General features: G+C 37.6%; 4 protein-coding genes and 1 pseudogene across 6 annotated transcripts in view; all 5 read right to left on the bottom strand.

The window, feature by feature from the left end:
* The window catches only part of adarb1b (adenosine deaminase RNA specific B1b), a 131878-nt gene extending 127092 nt beyond the window's left edge, over positions 1-4786 (bottom strand). For 2 of the 3 annotated variants that reach the window (XM_032567437.1, XM_032567434.1), the window contains exon 1: positions 4596-4786. The gene's annotated coding sequence lies outside the window, so the exon portion shown is untranslated. Of the gene's footprint in view, positions 1-4176; positions 4302-4595 lie in introns of all 3 variants that reach the window. The other variant, XM_032567435.1, reaches the window with a different exon arrangement.
* On the bottom strand, positions 4762-6322 carry LOC116722849 (olfactory receptor 2AT4-like; annotated as a pseudogene).
* Positions 6323-7284: 962 nt separating this feature from the next.
* Positions 7285-9932, bottom strand: LOC116722669 (olfactory receptor 11H6-like). The gene has a single exon (XM_032566838.1). The coding sequence runs from the start codon at positions 8824-8826 to the stop codon at positions 7897-7899; it is 930 nt and encodes a 309-aa protein (XP_032422729.1). The 5' UTR covers positions 8827-9932; the 3' UTR covers positions 7285-7896.
* Positions 9933-10108: 176 nt separating this feature from the next.
* On the bottom strand, positions 10109-11686 carry LOC116723366 (olfactory receptor 11H6-like). Its single transcript, XM_032568203.1, has one exon. It carries the CDS (start codon positions 11215-11217, stop codon positions 10285-10287), a length of 933 nt encoding a protein of 310 aa, XP_032424094.1. The 5' UTR covers positions 11218-11686; the 3' UTR covers positions 10109-10284.
* A 3409-nt stretch (positions 11687-15095) lies between these two features.
* Positions 15096-16358, bottom strand: LOC116723443 (olfactory receptor 63-like). Its single transcript, XM_032568329.1, has one exon. The coding sequence runs from the start codon at positions 16268-16270 to the stop codon at positions 15338-15340; it is 933 nt and encodes a 310-aa protein (XP_032424220.1). The 5' UTR covers positions 16271-16358; the 3' UTR covers positions 15096-15337.
* Between the last annotated feature and the right edge of the window lie 5356 nt (positions 16359-21714).

Genomic DNA, 21714 nt, shown 5'->3' with positions numbered 1-21714 from the left:
AACCAATTTTACAATTAGGCGAGACTCTAATGTGTTTTTGCAGGTTCTGCCGGGAAAAGAAAACATATTCAGGAAAGGCGTCCAGAAAGAAGGAATGCAGAGCCATTTCATTTTATCCACCCTATCCATTCAATTATTTCACTTACAAACAGCGGCTCATCAGTCTTGCAGTCAATTCTCAAACCAAAGGGAGAAATTGTCCAAATGTAGCCTTTTGTAAGTATTCATAGAATCTGAAATCACTCTTTGGCAGAATCAAAGCTTTTAGGGACCTATTGAAAAAATTATCAAAGCTTATTTTAAGATTTAGACTAAGGGCTTTGTTACAGTCATTGCAACCAGAAAGTTAAAAAAAATAAACTTTCAGAAGGTTTTCCCTGATGGAAGTTTGGATAAAACTAAGATACTATGTACACACTTTATTGATGAATTATTCTTCCACAGAAGCACAACTAATTTATAATAATTTTTTTAAATTAATGTTTGAAACAAAATTACTTCTTTTAAACTTTCCTGAATATGAAAAATATTAGAACTGAAAATTTTCTTGTTTTTCTGTTTTTTTTATTTTTTTGTGAGAAATGGGCATATTTACATGTAAAGCTTACAAAATTAAGCATAGTGACCAATCACAGTGGTAGAGTGTGATTAATTTGGGTTTTTTTTTTCAATTAATTTACAGAACTAATATTTGTATATTGGTTAGGATTTAAAACAGGAATTGTTAAAGTATGCAAGGTAAGGAAGGATCAGAGAATGGATGATAGATTGCTGAAAATACTGACTGGATGGATAGGATGACGGACAATCAACTAGATGAATGAATGAATAATAGACAAATGGATGGATGGATGGTCAGACAGATGGTTTGATGGACGAATGGAGGCATCACTCAAGTTCAGAGTAATTCAAAGTGCTTTGAGGGAAAAACAGACAAAAACACAAACGGACGGATGGATAGTAAAAAAATATTCCTTGCTTTACCCTCCTGATGAGCTGTGGTGCACTCACCAGGGTTTACACAACAGTGCCCACGGGTTAGAGTAGGGAACCTACAGATCAATGAGAGAGACTTCCATGTCCACATGGGGCTGTGTGAAGGTTATAGCCACCTCATCTGCTCCCTCTGGGTTTCACATACAGGAGAGTGAATGGACAGAGTGCACTGACATTCACTGAAAATTTACTAGCAGTCTTTTCTTCTGCTGCGTGGGTCCGTTTACCCAACGCCGCTGATCGCTGAGTTTGGCACCAGATCCCCAGTGAGTGATCTCAGCCGTTTTCTCCTCTCTTAAACGTGTCACCTCAGCAAGAAGAGTAGCAGTCTTTTTGTAAAATATAGAGTAAGGTCTTGTGTAGTCAGCTTTGATCAGTTTTTGCCAAGGTTGCCTCGACGGTGCTCTGTTTTAGCTGACCGTAGCAACCAGTTTCTGCTAAATACTCAATTAACTCAGCAAATAAGCAATCTGGACTTTTAGCTTCATAGTCAGGAAAAAAAAGCCTCCTTTTGAGAGCTAGTCTTGAAAATGCACTTTAAAAAGTGAAATGTTTCCATATTTGCAGTTTTAATAAACACAGAACCCTCTTGGAAGACATATTAAAAGTTTCTAATAATTACAACATAAATCCATCTTGCATCCAGCTCCTGTAAAGACATATACGCACGTATAGTGCTGTAAAAAGTATTGGCTTCAATTCACATTTCATTATACTCTGCCTTAACAACTTTATATTTAATAAATACTTGCAATAGACATATAAATTTCTGAGGCATAGAAAAACCTGATCAATCAGGGTTGGGACTAGGTATGCGCTGGAATGAGATTCAGTATTTCTTCAGATTGTATCTCATTAAGCCATCAGAACATTGCTTGAAAGCATAAAATAGAAAGAAAATCAGCTAGAAGTTATAATAACAACAATCAGCCAGACTCGCTGGTTCTCCGACTTGCAGCTGGAGTGCGATGAAATCAGGTGGAATGTAATTCTCAGACGCAAGCTCTAAATTAGATCTACCTTTCCTAACAGACATGCCACCTGTAGCATGCTAATTATAATTTTGAAACAGTTTTATCTTAGTAAGAATGGCAGTTGCAGTGACTGGAAACATGTTCAAACACAAAAAAATTAACTTTCTTGTAAGTGAGGGGAAAGTGTGGAGGTATTTGTTTGTTTTTATTTTTTTTATTGTTTGCAATTTATGGAGGATATCTATAGTCCATAAAGCAGAGAAAAGTCTGTTCACTTTCTTTGCTACTTCATTACCATTTGACAAGGTTCAGGATTTTTATCACTTTTTCGCTTTTTATGGTGCAAATTTAGTACTTTTATTATCCTTTGCATTTTTATAGATGTTCCTAAAGGAATGGATGAGTCTGCAACTCAGTGACAAGTAGATGGTATTAAAATTCCTAATCATCCAATTTAACAGTAGTTTGTTTGCTAAATGGTCTGATGTGTGTAAGCTTAAGCGTTTCATTAAAGCCTAAATGAATTTCTTCAAGATGACAGAAGCAAAAATGAGGGAAAAATGTCAAACAAAAGTGTTAGATCTCCAGAAAAACAGGAGTCTTATGGCTTAAGACCACTTTACAAGATTACAGACCACTTTGAAAAGATTATAAGAAATAAATCAGGCTTGGCGGAAGCCAAACATTATGACATCTGCAAGGTAACCTACATCAGCAGCTGAACTATCCAGCTGAGATGTAGGCAAGAGATCAGAAAGGAAGATTAAATTCATTATTATGTCAGAGGAACACATGCATGAAGGATTTCAACTGAAAGGTAAACAGATGAAGTGATGAATGAGCACTCAACATTTTTTCTCTCTTGTATTCTCTGTAAAGTGTCTTGGGTGTTTTCTACAACATGCATATTTTTCTAAGTGCAAATACGCAAAGTTATGTGAAATATGGCCTCTCTTCGCTCGAAATTGAAACTATACTGGAGTCGCATTTAAGGAACTTTTCACATTCATCTTATATTGTCCTGACTCTTTAAACTTTAAGCATGTGATAAAAAAAAAAATTCGACTAAGAAGAAATTATGAATAAAGTCAAAGAAAAGAAGATTTTTGTAAAAGAATCGGGTGCCCAAAGCTGCTTTAGCAGTTAGCCGTGCTAAGAATGTTCTCTCTATAGGAATTTTTAAAACGTATTAGGTTTTTCTGACACTGTCGCCATCTATTGGTGTCTTATGGTCATTTTGTGCATTTGCCATTTTATTCCGTTCCCAGACACGAGTTGCACAACATGGATCACTTTGTGATGATAGTTTTTAAACATACTTTAACAGACAGTGATCATTTCTTCTCTTTGGCATTTTGACATTATGCAGTCGTGGATACCGGACTCTTTCCAGTAATAAAAAGCAGTTATCTCCCATGGGGTATTTTATACCAGCCCTGCTTTGATTTATTTTCATTCTCATTGTGACAGTCAGGAACTTTTTTTAAGTAGCCTACTCATAGAGTAATGTAGGGAAATAAAGTTATATGGCTCAAATAAAAAAAGTATCTACCAGATGGAGGGTGTTCAGAGGTACTTTAGTTTGATTAATGGTAATTTTTTTATGATAGTAATTGATAATAATTCAACAAAAATACTTAAACATGCTAAAAACTACCAAAAGAAATAAACTGATACCTATTACCTTGTTACTGGTCCATGAATACATCACAACTATGAGCTTATCTGAAATAAAATTCCCAAAATTGGTCAATCTTCAGCAACAGAATGTATATTAATATAAAATCTGTTGCTAACAACTGACCGTGAGAGATTACCAGAAAAAAATCTGATGTTTAACAAATTCACAGGTTGCTTGTCCTTTCAAGTAGGGGTCATTAGAAAGGTCCTTCTGTGTCAGAGTCACCTGAGTTTACTGGATCATTTAAAAGATTTCCCAAAATATCTGCAAAAATTGTATTTACAGGGCAAAGTGGATTAAATATTTCTGACTTATTTCTTGGAACGAGAAACTAGGCATAAATGACACCATAATCTGATTAAACCACACTAATATAGTAATAAAGCTGTTATTACAATATGTACAAAACGCAGTCTGAAAATAAGCGCCGTTGCCACATTCTTGCACCGTATTCACACTTTAATTAATTTATTTTTTTTGTCCTCCAAGGACTTATAAAGAGAGGAGGCTTTTTTCGGGTCATACCTGCAGAGCATCCCCGCACACACTGCGGCATTGAAGGCAGCACGGCTTTAATGCTCCCATATCCCCGTTAATTGAACACGATGCGGTCTCCAGAGCGGACCTTTCCAGGCTCTGACAGAGCAGAACTGGATGGAGGTGGAGGGGATGGGGGAGTGCAATAATAATAATTGTTATTATTATTATTATTATTATCTGAAAATTGACAATTATAATAGACTTAAAATCCCTCAACAAGCTGTAAATACATCCCGCTCATTTGCGGCGCCTATATGAAGAGACGAGCATGTTTTATGTGAATCATTCGTGTTATTTTGAGCCGCTGCTGTAGAGGATTACCAACCTAATATTATATAAACACCACCGGAACCATGTTCCATCCACTGCAGCCCCGAAATGACACCAAAAACCAGAATACTCACTGCGGGCAGACAGGAGGGGAGCGAGCAGACTTGTCAGGACGCGGGCAGTCCTCCGGTGTTTGGGGTAAAAATCACAGACAGGACGTCTGTTTTCCTCCGTGGCGTCGCTGCTGTGGAAGAAAGGCGAACAGAGGAGCAGGCTGAGCGGTAGCATGCACTGCGGTGTTCAGAGGCTGCTGTCGGCCCGCTTCTTCTGCTGAAGGGGAGAGGGTGAGACATTACCGCCGCCTGGTGGTGGGGAGACCGCACAGATTTTTACAGAAATTTTCAAAAAGTTGTGGCAGTAATAAAGAAATATTGTCCAAATAATTAGACAAAAAAATAATATAGTATAATAATAAAATAATATATATTTTATTTAACTTATAATCAAGAAAATGAAAAATAAAAAAAATATGTTTATGTTTTTCTACAGGCTGCAATGCAAGTCTCTAAGGAGACAATAATGAGGTAATACAGATACTGATTTCTCACATATACAGTAAATAAATCAGTCGGCTTTTATTGACAAAGCACTTTTTATATACTATAAATAAGTGGATTGATTATAGGAGGAATGAGAAAAAATTTTCATTCCTCTTAAAATTCTTAAAAGTCTCAGATAAATCTTTTGAGCCAAATTGAAAACACATAACATCAAAAAGGGGAGTAAGTGAAAAAGTGAACGAGATCAAATGTGGCACACATGTTTGCATGTACTTTCTCCTGATTTCTATGGAACCTACACAGGTTTTTATGAGAAATATGTAGGACCACACAATTAACCAAAAGTGAAGTGCATAAAATGCTATTGTGAAATATCCAGCCATGCTGTTGGGAGCAGCTTCAGAAGGAAAACAAGCAAGCATAACAATACTCCAGTTCAAACAAATGATTTTGTTTAAATACGGATTACATAACTTCAACCTAGATGTAAGGATAGTGTTAACAGCAATAAAGCAAAAAGATGTTAGCCAGGCAAGACAGGCTAAAGTGATGACTCTCTGCTTCGACATGACAGAGTGGTATTCCAGTAGTCGACATATAGCCAGATACTGGTCATATGCCATGAGGGCAAGGATGGATAGATCACTGCAGGCGAAGGAGTACAACACCTGAGTCTGCAGAAGGCAGCCTGAATAAGAGATGACATGAACAGCAGAGAGCAGATCTGACAGAAATTTAAGATAGAAACCTGCTGTTCCATAAAGGGAATTCATGCAAAAAGCACAGAGCAGAATATACATTGGTTCATGGAGTTCATTACTCAAGATTATAGTCAGAACAACACAAACATTTACAAGGATAATTATAGAGTAACACAAAAAAATGAGAAAGAATGAAGTGATTTGTAATATCTTATCTCATTTAAACCTGAAAGAAAAATAATTGAAATTGTTGAAACATTGTTCATCTTGGTTCAGAAACGTGTCTTTGCTCCTTAACCAGCTCTCTGACAATGTCTAATCTCGCTTCTCTGTTGAATTTAGGAAATCCAGCAGTAGCTGTGGGTTTTCAACTTAGCCAATAACCCTTCTTTCTTTCAGTGCAGAGCATTGACTGGGTGAAAGTTGGATGCTTCACAAAGTCACAACTGATTTCACAGGAGAAGACAGATGGGGAAGGAGGGAACGCAGGATGATTTCAGTGACATTACAGAGCAGGCAAATGGTCGGAGCTAACAGGTGGGGCAGTTCTCCAGGTATGGTTGACCCCAGGGAGACGACAGTGGTAGTGGACACATACATGTCCACAAAAACAGAATTTATTAGACAATGAAATAGCATTGTATTGATGACCGAAACTGACAGACTTTAAAAATAAAATAAAACATATATAAATAGCTTAAAATGTACGAATAAATGGAAAAAAATGAGAACTTTACCTCATGTTTTTATAGCTGAATTTACCTTCATCTTTATTTTTCCATTTTAGTTTCAATGAATTATACATTTATATTATAAATTTTACTGTTTTTAAAAATATTTTTTGAATGCCTTATCTTTTACTCATACAGATCCATTTATGTCTCTTTAATTACCTCCTTTATTTTTTTATCTTGTTTTTTCCTGCAGGACTTTTCATTTCGATGTTCTTTTTACATTTTTTGTCTCTTATTTTAACTTTTCCTCACGCATTCCTGTCTTATTATGCAAATGAGAAGTGGTTGTGTGATTTGAGACTGCATCGACTCTTAAATCACAAATTCTGTATAAACAGCAGTGGATTAAAAGGATGTGGAAGGACTTTAATTGTGCTATATTTTGTAGTATTTATTTTTCATTACTTTTTTGGTGTTTTATTGCATCTATCATGGAGCTTTGTTTATCCATGTTTGCTGTAAAACAATGCTACATGATGTACAATATTCTGACAGTTGTCTAATATATTTAGTTGGGAGTGCTGGGGGTGGGAGGGCACCACATATTTTGCCTAGGGCGCCCAAATGCCTAGGGCCGGCTCTGTTGGTCATCTCTGCCCTCCAGTGGCCACTTGAGGCATCAACAGTAAAGAAGAACAGGCAAAAAACCCCAAAAAACTCTGACAGTTGTATTTCGAGATGAAGAACCAAATTTATAAATGCATCTGTCTTAGAAAATTATGCTGGTAAATTTGAACTCACTCTGGCGTATTTTAATACAGGCATATAGTTGATGTGTTAATTAATGCACACTGTCCTAATTAGTTCAATTAAAACTTGACAGTACAGTCATCTTTCAGTCAGACTTTATTAAAAAGTTTTCATACACAGAAAGCACAACAGAAATTGTTTCATGTGATATAAAAATAGGAAGGAAATAAAATAATAACAAAAAAAATCAAAACAAAGATAAGCTAACAAAGCTAAGCATGGGAAATACCAAAAATTACAGAGGCAATGTTGGTTAAAATGACTGAGGAAAGGAAATATTTACTGATAATGATGACGAGACATCTATGCTTTATGCATTGATTCTGAATTCTAGATCAACAATATTAAGTGAAAATGGGAAAAGAATGTAATTAAAATTAAATATAAATATTAAAAAAAATGAAACAGAGCCTAAATTAAGGTACATTAAAAATCTACATTTATGTAAGACATGTAGAGTTGTAGAAATGTATTAATTAAAACAATAAAACAAAACAAAAAAAATGCATTGCACATAAAACAGATTCTAACACATAAATTACTGACAGGAAGAATTTGTTGCATCAGTCTTTAAAAAGACAAATTATGCTTATAATTGTGGACTCTTTATTTTGCCTCTAAAAAGACAGATTAAAAATGGCAAGACATTACTTCATCAAAAATGGTGAGAGATTTTTTTTTAGAAAAGCATTATTTCATTTTCATAGTGGCCACACTTAAAATTTTATTTCGTATTTTACTCAACTTAAACCCATAAATAAGTGGATTCATTATAGGAGGAATGATGAGAAATTCTATACAAATGAAGTTTTTAATTGTTTGAGGTAAATCTTTTGAGCCAAATCGAATATATATAACATCAAAAAGGATAGTTAGAGAAAAAGTGCACAGCGAGATCAAATGTGGCACACATGTTTGCATGAACTTTCTCCGGTTTTCTAAAGAACCAACACAAGTTTTGATGAGAAACATGTAGGACCACAAAATTAACAAAAAGTGAATCACGTAAATTAATATTGTAATATATGATACTACGCTGTTAACAGTCGTTTCAGATGGAAAACAAGCAAGCACAACAATGCTCCAGATCAAACAGATGATTCGATTAATGTATGGGCTGCATAACTTCAACCTATATGCAAGGACAGTGTTTACAGCCATAATGCAGAAAGGTATTGACCAAGCAAGACAAACCAAAGTGATGACTCTCTGCTTCGACATGACGGAGTGGTACTCCAGTGGTCGACATATAGCCAGATACCGGTCATATGCCATGAGGGCAAGGATGGACAGATCACTGCAGGCGAAGGAGTACAACACCTGAGCCTGCAGTAGGCAGCCTGAATAAGAGATGACATGAACAGGAGAGAGCAGATCTGACAGAAATTTAGGATAGAAACCTGCTGTTCCATAAAGGGAATTCATGCAAATAGCACAGAGCAGAATATACATTGGTTCATGGAGTTCATTATTCAAGACTATAGTCAGAACAACACAAACATTTACAAAAATGATTATAACGTAACACAAGAAAGTGAGAAAGAAAAGAGTTGATTGGTAATTCCTTGTCTCATTTAAACCTGAAAGAAAAAAATGAGAAATTTCTGAAACATTGTTCATTGTTAAGACATGTGGATCTGCTCTGTAACCAGTTCATTTATGAGATTCTCTTTTGAAATGAAAAAATTCTACAGTAGCTCTGGGATTTCAAATCAACCAATAAACTTTCTTTCATGCACTGTTGCTCATTCAATGGGTGAAGGGTTACTGACTCATAATTAATTCCACAGGGGCAGACATCAACATCTCGAAGAGGACCAAGAAGTGTACTACAATTGCACAACAATTTTAGAGGATGGCCAAACAGGATAGGTGAGAAAGTTCTGGAGGAAACATTGTTATTTTGTCAGCATATTAAGCTAACAAGCTAAAATGCTGTCTTTTCCCTACTTTTGTACACAGTCCTTTTTCAGTCTCTCTCAGACTGGGGGAATCTGTAATATCCTCATCCGCCATTATGATTTTCTCATTTTGTGTTGCATGCATGTCTCTTTAATTTGTTGGCCATCCATAAGCTATCTCTTATATTTACTTTGAGTGGGGAACAAACCACTCACTTACATCTACATCATTTTTTTTTAAGTGTTATGTCATGCAGGAGGCTAAATGCGGTTCAGGATTATCAGTTAGGGTTGAACAAAAATGATTAAAATCATAAAAAACAAAACAGAGTTTGATGCTCCTGGAGTTAAATATCACTGAACAGAGGTATAAGATATTTGAGAATCTGACCTATCAAAGTACACTGACAAGTTTTTATTCTATCAGCCAGCCTGCACACAGTATTTGACAGACTGAGTTGTATAAAATATGTTGCATAGAATTTCTATATATATTGTTGCATTTTACAAATGTTTGTCATTTGTGTGATTAATCAGTCGTTATCTGTAGATGATGACTTTTCATACACAAAATTAACACCAAGTGCTTCACATATGATGAAAGCAGAAGAAAAAACCAAGGTAATACTGAACTAAACAAGGCTAAGTATGAGGAAAAGAACATTACAGAAATTGCAGCTATAATTCAAACTATTGCCTGGTTACATCCAATACAATACAATTATGCATTGAGTAAGGAACAAAAGAAGAAAAAAAAGATATGGCCACTTAATAATTATAAATATATCAGAATGTGGGTTTGGATGAGTCTTGTTTGCCAGATTAAAAGTACCTTTTTAAAATAACAATCCTTAAGCAAGTGCTAAACAAACATTTCATTAAGACCAAATTTCTACATTGAAAATGTTTTTTATTTGTCTGATGTAATATTCCAATCAAAAAGGTATTTTCAGCAGTTGTAAGCAGAAAATAAATATTATTAACAGAAATAAAGGCTTGAAAACATCAGTCTGTGTGTATGTGTTTCACTTAGGGAGTATAACATTTCAATAATATTTTTACCTATATAATATCACCGTAAACTATCTATAAGCTAAAAAGGAGAAAACGTGGCTAAACTTAAAGGAATTAAAAGAAAGAACTTTAACAAAAGAATACGTAAAGGGAAAACAGAATTTTAAAGACTGCATTTCATAGCTGCCACACTTAGAAGTTTTTTTCTTATTTTGGTCAACTTGAAACCATAAATCAGTGGATTCATTATAGGAGGAATGATGAGAAATTCTATTGAGACAAAGTATTTAAGAGTTGGTGGTAAATTCTTGGTCTCAAATCGAATATATATAACATCAAAAAGTAAAGTTGCAGAAAAAGTGAACAAGGAGATCAAATGTGGCACACATGTTTGCATGAACTTTCTCCTGTTTTCTATAGAACCAACACAAGTTTTGATAAGAAACATGTAGGACCACACAATGACAACACTGTGAAGAACATAAATACCTATTGTAATATTTCCAATGATGCTGTTAATTATAGTTTCAGCTGGAAAACAAGCAAGCATAACAATGCTCCAGTTCAAACAGATCAGTCTGTTTAGATACTGGCTACATAGCTTCAACCTAGAAGCTAATAAGGTGCTTACAGCTATAATGAAGAAAGGTGTTAACCAGGCGAGACAAACCAAAGTGATGACTCTTTTCTTTGACATGACGGAGTGGTACTCCAGTGGTCGACATATAGCCAGATACCGGTCATATGCCATGAGGGCAAGGATGGACAGATCACTACAGGCGAAGGAGTACAACACCTGAGCCTGCAGTAGGCAGCCTGAATAAGAGATGACATGAACAGGAGAGAGCAGATCTGACAGAAATTTAGGATAGAAACCTGCTGTTCCGTAAATGGAATTCATGCAAAAAGCACAGAGCAGAATATACATTGGTTCATGGAGTTCATTATTCAAGATTATTGTCAGAACAACACAAACATTTACAAGGATGATTATAACGTAACACAAGAAAGTGAGAAAGAAAATAATTGATCTGTAATTCCTTGTCTCGTTTAAACCTGAGAGAAAAAGCATTGAAATAGCTGAAACATTGTTCATCTTGGTTGAGAAGTGTAACCAGCTCAGTAACAATCTCTAATGTTTGTCTGTTGAATATAGCAAAACCTACAGTTACAGTGGGATTTCAAACCAGCCAATAACCCTCCTTTCTAGCAATGCAGCTCACTGATTGGGAGGACACCGGAAGCTTCAACAAGTCCCACTTGACTCTACAGAAACAGACACCTAGATTGAACCTAAATCAACTCCTTGAAGTAAAACTACCATTTAATCCACACATGAAAGGCAACTTACATCATGATCCACAGGTGTTTGTGTTTTAGTTATTTTGTTGTCCTTTCTGACTATTTATTGGTCTCTTTTTGATAGAAAATATCTTTCCATGTTCTAGTGTTTATTGTTGCCATTCAAGTCACTAGTCATGAGAAAGAAGAAGTTCACACAAATTGCTTACATTAGTGGAATTGGCATGGTTTAATGGTATCCAAAACTGCTTTATAAATATGGAGGAGAAGAAACATAAAATACATGCATTTATATATTATTCTAAAACTAATAACATAACCTTAACATATTATTAATAGAAAAACAGAAAACATTTATAATACAATTATTTTTTAAATAAAATAATAATAGGTTATTGACTTTGCACCACTCTGACAGCCGCTTCACCTCATCCCTGTACTCCAGCTCCCCCTTCCCGCCTGAGATGAGACCAACAACAGTCGTGTCAAACTTTATGATCTTGTTGCTGAGGTGGTTGGAGACACAGTCATGAGTGTAGAAGGTGTAGAGAAGTGGGCTGAGCACACAACCCTGTGGCGATCCGGTGTTCAGGCTCAGAGCAGTGGAGGTGAGGGGGCCCAGTCTGACCCTCTGGGAGCGACGTGTTAGGAAGTCCAGGATCCAACTGCAGGTGGCTGATGGGAGCCCAAGGTTTACTAGCTTGGACACCAGACGTTGGGGAAGTATGGTATTTAATGCTGAGCTGAAGTCCACAAAGAGCATTCTGACGTAGCTCCCCTGCTTCTCTAAGTGGGTCAGGGCGGCATGAAGTGCAGTGGATACAGCGTCCTCTGTGGACCTCTTTGCTTTGTAGGCAAATTGGAGAGGGTCCAGCTCAGCAGGCAGGCCAGCGAGGATGTGACTCCGCACCAGTCTCTCGAATCACTTCATGATGATCGGTGTGAGTGCCACTGGACGGTAGTCGTTCAGGGTGTTGATGTTGGTTCTTTTCGGCAGGGGGACAATGGTAGAGGACTTTAGGCAGGGAGGGACAGTGGCTTGAGACAGGGACTGGTTAAAAATCTTTGGGAAGATTCCAGCCAGTTGGTCTGCACAGTCTTTAAGCACCCGTCCCGACACACCGTCAGGTCCCGCAGCCTTCCTTGGGTTCACCTTCCTCACCACCTGCCTCACCTCACTCTCCTCTACTGTGAGAGCAGAGCTGCTGTGGACAGGCAGCTGTGATGGAGCTGTGGTAGGTGTCGCCTCAAAGCGGGCAAAGAAGATATTCATCTCCTCTGCCAGGGAAGTGGTTCCCTCCGTGCATGGCTGGTTGCTGGATCTGTAGCTTGTAATGTGCTGAACACCCTGCCACACCTGCCTGGTGTTGTTGCTCCTGAGCTGCTTCTCTATTCTCCCTCTGTATGATGCCTTAGCTTGGCAGATGCCTCTTCTCAGGTTGGCTCTGGCAGAACTGTAGAGTGCTTTGTCCCCAGACCTGAAAGCAGCGTTCCTGGCTTTCAAGAGGCCCCGGATTTCCTTAGTCATCCAGGGTTTCCTATTTGGATAGATCCTCATGAGTCTGTTCGTGGTGACATTGTCCGTGCAGAACCTGATGTAGTCCAAGACTGCTGAGGTGTAGTTCTCCAGGTCTTGATGTGCAAAAACCTCCCAGTCAGTTCTCTGGAAGCAGTCCTGTAGTTGGTGACAGGCATCCTCAGGCCAGATGGTGATAGTCCGGGTTGTACTGGGGACACGTTTCGCCAGGGGGGTGTAAGCAGGGATCAGTAGCAGGGACACGTGATCAGACTGGAGGTGTGCTAAGGGTTTAGCCCTGTATGCTTGTCTGATGTTTGTGTACAGCTTGTCCAGAGTTGTATCACCCCTGGTTGTGCACTTTACGTGTTGATGGAATTTGGGGAGGACTGATTTCAGATCAGCATGATTAAAGTCCCCAGAGACGATGTGAACAGCCTCGGGGAACTTGTTCTGGTTGTTGCTGATAGTATCATGCAGGAGTCCCACGGCCGAGCTAGCGTTAGCATCCGGTGCTATGTAAACCGCAGTGAGTAGAATGGCGTTAAACTCACGTGGGAGGTATCGGGGTCTGCATTTAATTGTGATGAACTCCACGCCTGGAGAACAGTGGCTAACAACTACTGTGGAATTCGTACACCAGCTGTTATTTACATAAACGCATAGTCCACCTCCTCTTTTCTTACCGGAGCTCGCTGATCTGTCCTGTCGGTGTGCTGTGTAGCCTGCTAGCTCGATCTCCGGGTCCGGTATGGTTGGATTTAACCACGTCTCCGTGATCAACAGAATGCAGCATTCCCGGATGAGGTTGTCAGTTGCAATCCACAGCTTCCATTCGTCCAGTTTGTTAACGAGAGACCTCACGTTGGAGAGAAAAATGCTTGGTAGCGGTGGTTTGTGTGGCTGTTTCATGAGCCTCGCTAACACGCCGCTGCGACACCCCCTCTTTTGTTTACGATCTCTGCGCCGTCGCCCTGTCGTAGATACTGGGATTGTAATCCAGCCTGCATTAGCCTGTGGGTTGTGGCCAAGGCGGGCCAAAGTTCTGAAAGAAACATAATGTCTCTGTTGGAAGTTATGTTTGAAGAGAGAACAAAACATGTGACTCGGGTTGACAAAAATCCTGCAGGCCACAACTGTAAACATTGTTGATACTAGAGGGCTACCAGGTGGTCTGATCGATTATGGGTCAAGAAATGTTTGAAACCTTGTTAAGAAGGCAGCAGACCCACCAAATCCACATGCACATGGTCCAACCACTGACTAGGACTAAGGGATCTCCTTCCTGCACCTACCTTGGACCCAGGTTAGAAATAAAAATGATTATTGTATTCTAGTCTACAATTGTAGTAGGTGTAGACTGGAGCATAGGGATGTCTGTATCACTATTCTGGTCCGCAGTCATATTGTAAAAATCATTGGCAACGTAAATCCCAGATATCAATGTACATGTCAGACAGTGTGCTGCCAAGTTATTTGTTGGCACATGTTGAATGTCAATCAAAGATTTAGAGAAAGTGGCAAAGCAGCATTGTTGACGTGTAGATCAAGCATCCAAAACTTCGGACATATCGAATATTAATAGCTTAGTTGTAAAAAGTGATCTGTGTGGCCCAAAGGCCGGTATCAGCATTTCAAAATGCCTGAAAACATTATGAGGTCCAGTCAACACTGTTACTGGATTTCTTCTGTTTGAGGGCACCCCAAAGTTCCTGTACAAGTTGTGATGAAATTAAAATTTTCCAAGGACATCCTACTGGAAGACAATCTCCTCATGGTTAAATGTCCAACCCTCCACAGAGATTATGTCCCTTAAAAATTTGTGATCCTTGTTATCTCCCAAGAGGGAATCTCTTCTGTACTTATCAGCATAACACAAACTTGTTTTAAGTGCAGAATAATGGATGAATTGATCATCTTGTGGAAAAGGTTTTTCCCCCATTTTTAAATTAGATTTTAGTCAGTAAAGATGCAAATTATTGAAAAAGAAGAAAATTGTGTAAAATAATATCCTGCAAGATGAAGCAGCCAAATAACAGCTAAAATATTTATATTGTCAGGTTTGTCATGTAAGCAATATTTTCCACAGATAATTTCCACAGCTGCCTTCCTAGCCTTGATTAGATTGACAAAACATATCGTCTTCTTATATGTAGCATTATTTTTAACATTTTTATTTTCACAGAATATCAAAGTATAAAACCATTTGAGATGAAACATTTCTGAAGTCAAATTTTGAACAGGTCAAGGTGGTGAGTTAACTCTCACCACCTTGAAACAAGAATTAAAGAAAAACATTTCTGAGCAGAAACAAATTAAATAGAAAGCAAAAATCAAAGTAAATAAAAGTTTATGAAAGCATTGCTTATTAATACATCTGAAAGAAATGTGCTTAAATTTATTTATATCTAAGAGTAACAAAAGTAATAATTCTGTTTCTAACTTTGGTCAGTTTGAAACCATAAATGAGTGGATTTATCAAGGGAGGAATGACAAGAAATTCCATCGCAATAAAATTTTGCAAAGTCTTAGCTAAATCTGCAGAATTAAGTCGATTATTAATAATATCAATCAAAATAGTAAGAATAAAGGTGGACAAGGAAATTAAATGTGGCACACATGTTTGCAGGAACTTTGCCCGGTTTTCTATAGAACTGGCACATCTTTTAATGATATACATGTATGACCAAACAATGAAGAAACCATGAAGAATATAAATTAGTATTGTAATATTTGCAACAATTTCATTAATAGAGGTTTCATTAGAGAAACATGCCAGTGACACAATGCTCCAATTTACACAGAAAAGTCTGTTAATATATGGACTGCATAACTTTAGTTTATATGTTAGAAAAATGTTGACTGCAACAATGAAAACTGATGTTAACCAAGAAAAGGACGCCAGCTTCATGACTTTTTGCACCGACATGACAGAGTGGTACTCCAGTGGTCGACATATAGCCAGATACCGGTCATACGCCATGAGGGCAAGGATGGACAGATCACTGCAGGCGAAGGAGTACAACACCTGAGCCTGCAGTAGGCATCCTGAATAAGAGATGACATGAACAGGAGAGAGCAGATCTGACAGAAATTTAGGATAGAAACCTGCTGTTCCATAAAGTGCATTCATGCAAAAAGCACAGAGCAGAATATACATTGGTTCATGAAGTTCATTATTCAAGATGATGATCAGAATGAGACAAACATTTACAAGGACAGTTATGCAGTAACACATCAAACTGAGAAAGAAGAGAGCTGATCTGTGATTCCGACTCGTTTCATTGAGACCTGAAAGAAAAAACACTGAAATTGTTGAAACATTATTCATTGTTTTAGGGTTAAGAAACGTCTCTATTGTTTCAAAGGCAAACAACTCTCTTCAAATGACAAGTCAAGCGTCTTTGCACTCTTTAGTAAGACTAAGAATCAGCTGAGCAAGGATTTCCAAGCAGCCAATCAGTGTGCTTTCCAACACAAAAACAAGGGTGGGATTTTCCAACTTCATGAATATTATCTGTTTTAACAAGGACAGAAAGGAGTCATGTATCTCAGGGGCAATAAGCAACAATTAAGAAACTATGGAAAGCTGTTTTAGCACTGACATCTGAGGAAGTTCTGGAGATTCTTGAATATCCAGTTATATGAATTTGATTTCCTATGTTGGAAACTCCAGAAGACACAGGTGACAATCACCTGGATCTCTGACTACCTGACAACCAGACTACAGTGTGTGAGACTGAAGGGTAGTCTGTTTCACCAGGTGGTTAGGAGAACTGGAGCACCACAAGGGGCTGTATTTTGTGCAGTACTTTTAATTTTGTACACTTCAGACTTTCAGAACAAAACAATGACTCTGCAGTCATTGAATGAATCAGAGATAGTCAAGAAGCTGATTACAGAGAGCTGGTGCAGTACTTTTAATAAAGTAAGAGTAGAGATTCTGCTTTATATTAACTACTTCTAAAAGTACGCTTCCAAAACTTTTATTCAAGTAAATGTAACTGAGAAAATGTACCTTGTTACTGCCCAATTCTGTATATGGGAAATAGGACACAACATATCTGCCATTTCACCACCAACAAGAAAATTTTGTCACTTTAATCTGGTTCCAGAGAAAGGTTATCGCAGCCAAAATGAGTGATGAGGAAAAGGTTAACTGAGCTATGACGCCATTTTCCGACCTGCAGTCCAAAGTCATACGAAGCCTGAACGCACCATCTATCAGTCGATAGCAATGCCGCATGTGATGACTAAGTGTCTTTCTGCATGGGGCTCGGTTGGAAGACAGCGCGATTTCCTTCATATGATAAGTTGTCTGGTGTATCTTTAGATTAAACTGGAGCTTACTGAGTGGTCCTGTGCATCATATTTCCACCTGGACAAAGTCCCACTGAGGGTGTATTCTTGTATTCTTTTTAATCAACTCTTAGGTGGCCCCGTTTACTTTGGACATATTCTGCATCAACCCCCATTATGACATCTAATCTCAAGTTGAACAGGATGAATCGATTTATAGGTATTTGGTTCTCTTGCAGCTAAACATTGAGCGTCTTTACTCCACACAGCTGGATGGTATTCTGTTTTGCTACTCAGAGAGCAGAGTAGGCCATGTAACAGAAATTACATGTAATTGTGTCCTAAAAGTATAGAATATTTACATATGTGTGTTTCCCAATCTGGTCCTCAAGGCGTGCTGCATGCCTTAGGTGTTTCTTTGCTTTAACACACTTGCTTTTCGGATCGACAGGTTTTGATGAACTGGATTCATTTACATCAGGTGTGAAACATCAAAAACATGCAGGGCAGTGGCACTTTGAGGACTATAGCTGGGAAACACTGAGCTATTTAACCCAAGGATATTTGGTTTGTTTAAAAGAAGCTTGAGGGATAAAGAAAAGCTAACCTTAAATATGATGCTACATTGAAATTAAAATTAACTTAACTTTTAAATGGATGCTGGAGAGCCCCCTTAATATAATGACAGAGTGTCAAGAAAATTACTATTAAGGAAACATTCAAGGCAGAATCAAATCAAACACATACTCACAAATGTATCTATTCAAGGCTGTACTTGATCAAGGAGAAGACTATAAGGTACAATATGCAAGTATAGAAGCTTCCACTAGCACAGAGCTGCTGTGACTATTTATACTTCTTCACACATGTTTACACATTTGTTGGGTGGTGGTCTCTTCAGCTCTGGAAAACCCCAAAACAATGCATCCTTGCCTCCTGCACCCAAGCCTCATCTCATGATGGGAAAAGACACATAAACTTTAATCTTCTCACATACCATGAAGTGTCATGTGTTAGCTTCCACTTCAACCATCTATATGTCCATTGCACTACACAATTCTATGTCTTGAAATATAGACCATCAGCAACAAATAAGTAAACAATAAATCAAATCAATAAATGCAAAATGATCCTTAGTATAACAAATCAAATGAGTAAATGAATATGTAGCAAAGAAGCATAAACTAAACATTAGATAAGTAAACAAAGATAATAATAGAATGAGTAAATACAGGTATATGATAATATAATAATAAAAACAATAGGTTTTATTTAGGGGTTTCAGAGTAAAAAGAGGTGTATAAAAATGCACTTTTCACACTTTTCACATTTTTATTTGTACACATCTGAACGACTTCCGTCCAGTTCAAAATTCGGCACTACTTTCTAATGGTCTGTCACATCAAATTCAAATACAATATAGCAATACCTGGTTGTACCGTGACAAAGTATGAAAATGTTCAAGGGATATGAATAATTTTGGCACTGTTTATAGTGAATAATGTCAATTGACTACTGATTATTTAATGTCTCTCTGCTCTGTACTGTAGAAAACCTCTCTAGGTGATCAAACAAGTAAACAAAGACAGTGAGTCACAACTTTAGGGATTCAATGCCTCAGTGTACAAGGCTGATACACATTTTAAGCAGAGGAGAAATGTATATCTAAGTTAATTCCTTTGATATTTTAAAACTTAATGAGAACCCTTGGGATAGCATTATGCTCGCTGCCTCATTTGGAAATGGTCAATAGGTCATTATTATTATCCCTCAGGTGCAATTAAGCACACTTTGCTTCCTCTAAGGCCCATCATGCAGAACTTAAAAAATAGTTTTCCTAGTAGCAAATGGTCAAACAAAACAACAATCTTGACAAAGAAATGGCCTAATCGTGTTTGCTTTTGCTTCTGTTTTTATGAGCTGTTGTGTTGCAATGAAAGTAAAACACTTATTTGCTTTCTAAAGAGTAAGTAGGCCTGTCAAAATGATCTGTTAAATGGCCTACTCTTTTACAGCGCTTTATTTTGTCCAGAGGACTCCAAAGAGTTTCAGACTACATGAAGTCATTCACCCAATAACGCACATGGATTGTGGCAACCCTACCCTGTGGCTGGCTGACAGAATCGAGGCTGCCGCACAGTTGGTTCCCCTGCTCCATCCATCTCAGTCATTGTATCCATAGGCAAGACACGTCACTTCTTACCTGCTGGTGGTGATCAGGCAGCCAGTGTACTGTATGGCAACCTCACTTCTGTCAGACTGCCTCAGGGCAGCTCTGGCTACAATCAGTAGGTTGCCACCATCAGTTCATGAATGACTGAATGTAGTGGGAAGCATAGGACATTTAAAGAAGAAGAAGAGGTTCTTTGTCAGATCTTCCTGATTGTCTGCATACTCAACTAATTGCGGCGCACTTCAAAGAAGTGGTTGGCATTGATATCAGCGACTGCCAACTGAAGGAGGCCCGGGCCGAGTCGGGACACGTTAACATCACATACTGGTAGGCAGAGGTCAGCTGTATGATTTTTGAGTGATTTATAAACAAACAAATATATTTTAAAGTCTATTCTCTGAGGGAGTTAGTTAAGGATTTAGAATTGGGTGATCTCCACTATTTTCTGGTTTTAGGCAAAATGTGGGCAGCAGTGTTCAGGATCAACTGCCGTTGTTTAACTTTTGAGGAAGACCCGTGAAGACACTTTCAATAATGAATCTGATTAAAAATAAATGCATGGATGAGTTTCTCAAGAAAATGGAAAATTTGTCCTTTATGTCTTTATGTGTCTCTGGAAGTTAAGGTCTGAATCCATCATTACACGCAGATTTTTGGCAGATTTTTTTTTTCTGAGTAATTGAGTGAGGAAAGAATACAATCAGTCAAGAACAGTTTGAATACTCTGTTAGAATACTCAATAGGCATTTAACCTCTTTGTCAATTTGAGCTGACATTTAATTTGATAGTTTTCATAATATAGCGTTACACAATTCTTTGTTTTTTCTTTCTATCCTTCTTTCCCTTAAATGCAGACTGACTGGTAATCTGTTGATGTTAAATTTATGTTCTTGTCTCTCTGTGTTACATTTTCAGTAAGGGAACAGCAGAAGAGCTTCCTTTTGAGGATGGCACTGTAGACTTTTTGACAGCAGCTTCAGCAGCACATTGGTTCGACCCGACCAGGTTTCTGCTTGAGGCTGATCGGGTCCTGAAGCCGAGGGGCTGCGTGGCTCCGCTGAGCTTCATAGATGGTAACATTAGATTAAACTGTAAGGTCTGTGGAGAGAAGCTAAGCCTTATCTACAAGGAGGTAGGTATAGACTTAAAGGTGACCATTATGCTTCCTTGAACAGGTTAGGTCTCTGAGCTATACCAAGCATGTTCATTAAATTTTTTGCACAAAATCATTCTTAGATTATGATATTTCAGTATGGGCAGTTCTGCCTATATTGAGCTACTTTCAGAATGAGCCTCATTTATGGCTTCATCACTTTAAATCCAAATAAGCTGCTGCTTTCCACACACTCCCAACTCAGAGTTTACACTCTGACATCTGCAAACAGATGTGAAGTTATATTCATACATCTTTGAAAAGCAGAAGTAGAGCTTCAGTGGCAGTCATCAAGAATGCAGTAAGTGGTTTCTGAATGGTAAGTCAACAACAAAACGCTTGTCTTTTCCAGGTGAAATCGGGAGGTTTTGGAAATGGTTCTTCTGAGTTTTATTACTTGAAGGAGAGCAGTACATTGGATCCTCCTGCACTCTTAAGCATTGCTCTGAATAATTCAAGCTTCACACAGTTTTCTAAGCACATCCACAGTCACGCAATCCTTAACACACGTCAGGATTTAGACCTCGGGGATATAGAAAAATCAGGGGTTTTTTTAATCAGCGATTGAGTTAAATCTAAAAATTAAATAAAACATCGTTGATTGTATAACATGTTACAGATTGATTGTTTAGATTTGTCCTAAAAATATCAGGAAAAAATTGCATTTGTCTTTTAATATGATTTTGTGTATTTGCTTTCATTTTGATGTACCAACACAAATGTTTTTTTTTTCCTTATTTATCAATTAATAATGCATTTGCATGTGTGCTTTAAAAATAACTGGGGTACAATATCACTGACCAGATTAATAACTTAGTTTGCAAATAATTTACTAGTGGGCGCAACAGAGCCAACATTCATGGAATGTATCAACGTTTGTCTAGTTAAAATATAAGTTGAAATGAGTATATTTAAATAGTGGGATCATTCATTTTATGAACAAAATACAAGATATTCAGAGGAGTTGTTAAACATCCGATTTTCCAAAAGTTGGTTGAGTCCAGGCAGCGTAGGTGTGATTTTTTTTTTCTTTTTACAGAAAAAGTGCTTATATAATGCATTTAGTTAAAGTGCAGAATGCCACTGTATTTGTTATTTTATTTCGTGAATTTAATCTTTTTGAGCTGCTTTATTTTGAAGGTCCTGTTTT

Source organism: Xiphophorus hellerii, chromosome 7 (assembly GCF_003331165.1).
Source record: "Xiphophorus hellerii strain 12219 chromosome 7, Xiphophorus_hellerii-4.1, whole genome shotgun sequence".
Lineage (NCBI taxonomy): Eukaryota > Metazoa > Chordata > Actinopteri > Cyprinodontiformes > Poeciliidae > Xiphophorus > Xiphophorus hellerii.
The sequence above is the reverse complement of the archived record's forward strand: the minus strand, read 5'-3'. Positions and strand labels throughout refer to the sequence as shown.

Excerpts from the sequence above, each read along its gene's own strand:
- LOC116722669 (XM_032566838.1), bottom strand. The coding sequence starts at position 8,826 with ATGAACAATGTTTCAGAAATTTCTCATTTTTTTCTTTCAGGTTTAAAT.
- LOC116723366 (XM_032568203.1), bottom strand. The coding sequence starts at position 11,217 with ATGAACAATGTTTCAGCTATTTCAATGCTTTTTCTCTCAGGTTTAAAC.
- LOC116723443 (XM_032568329.1), bottom strand. The coding sequence starts at position 16,270 with ATGAATAATGTTTCAACAATTTCAGTGTTTTTTCTTTCAGGTCTCAAT.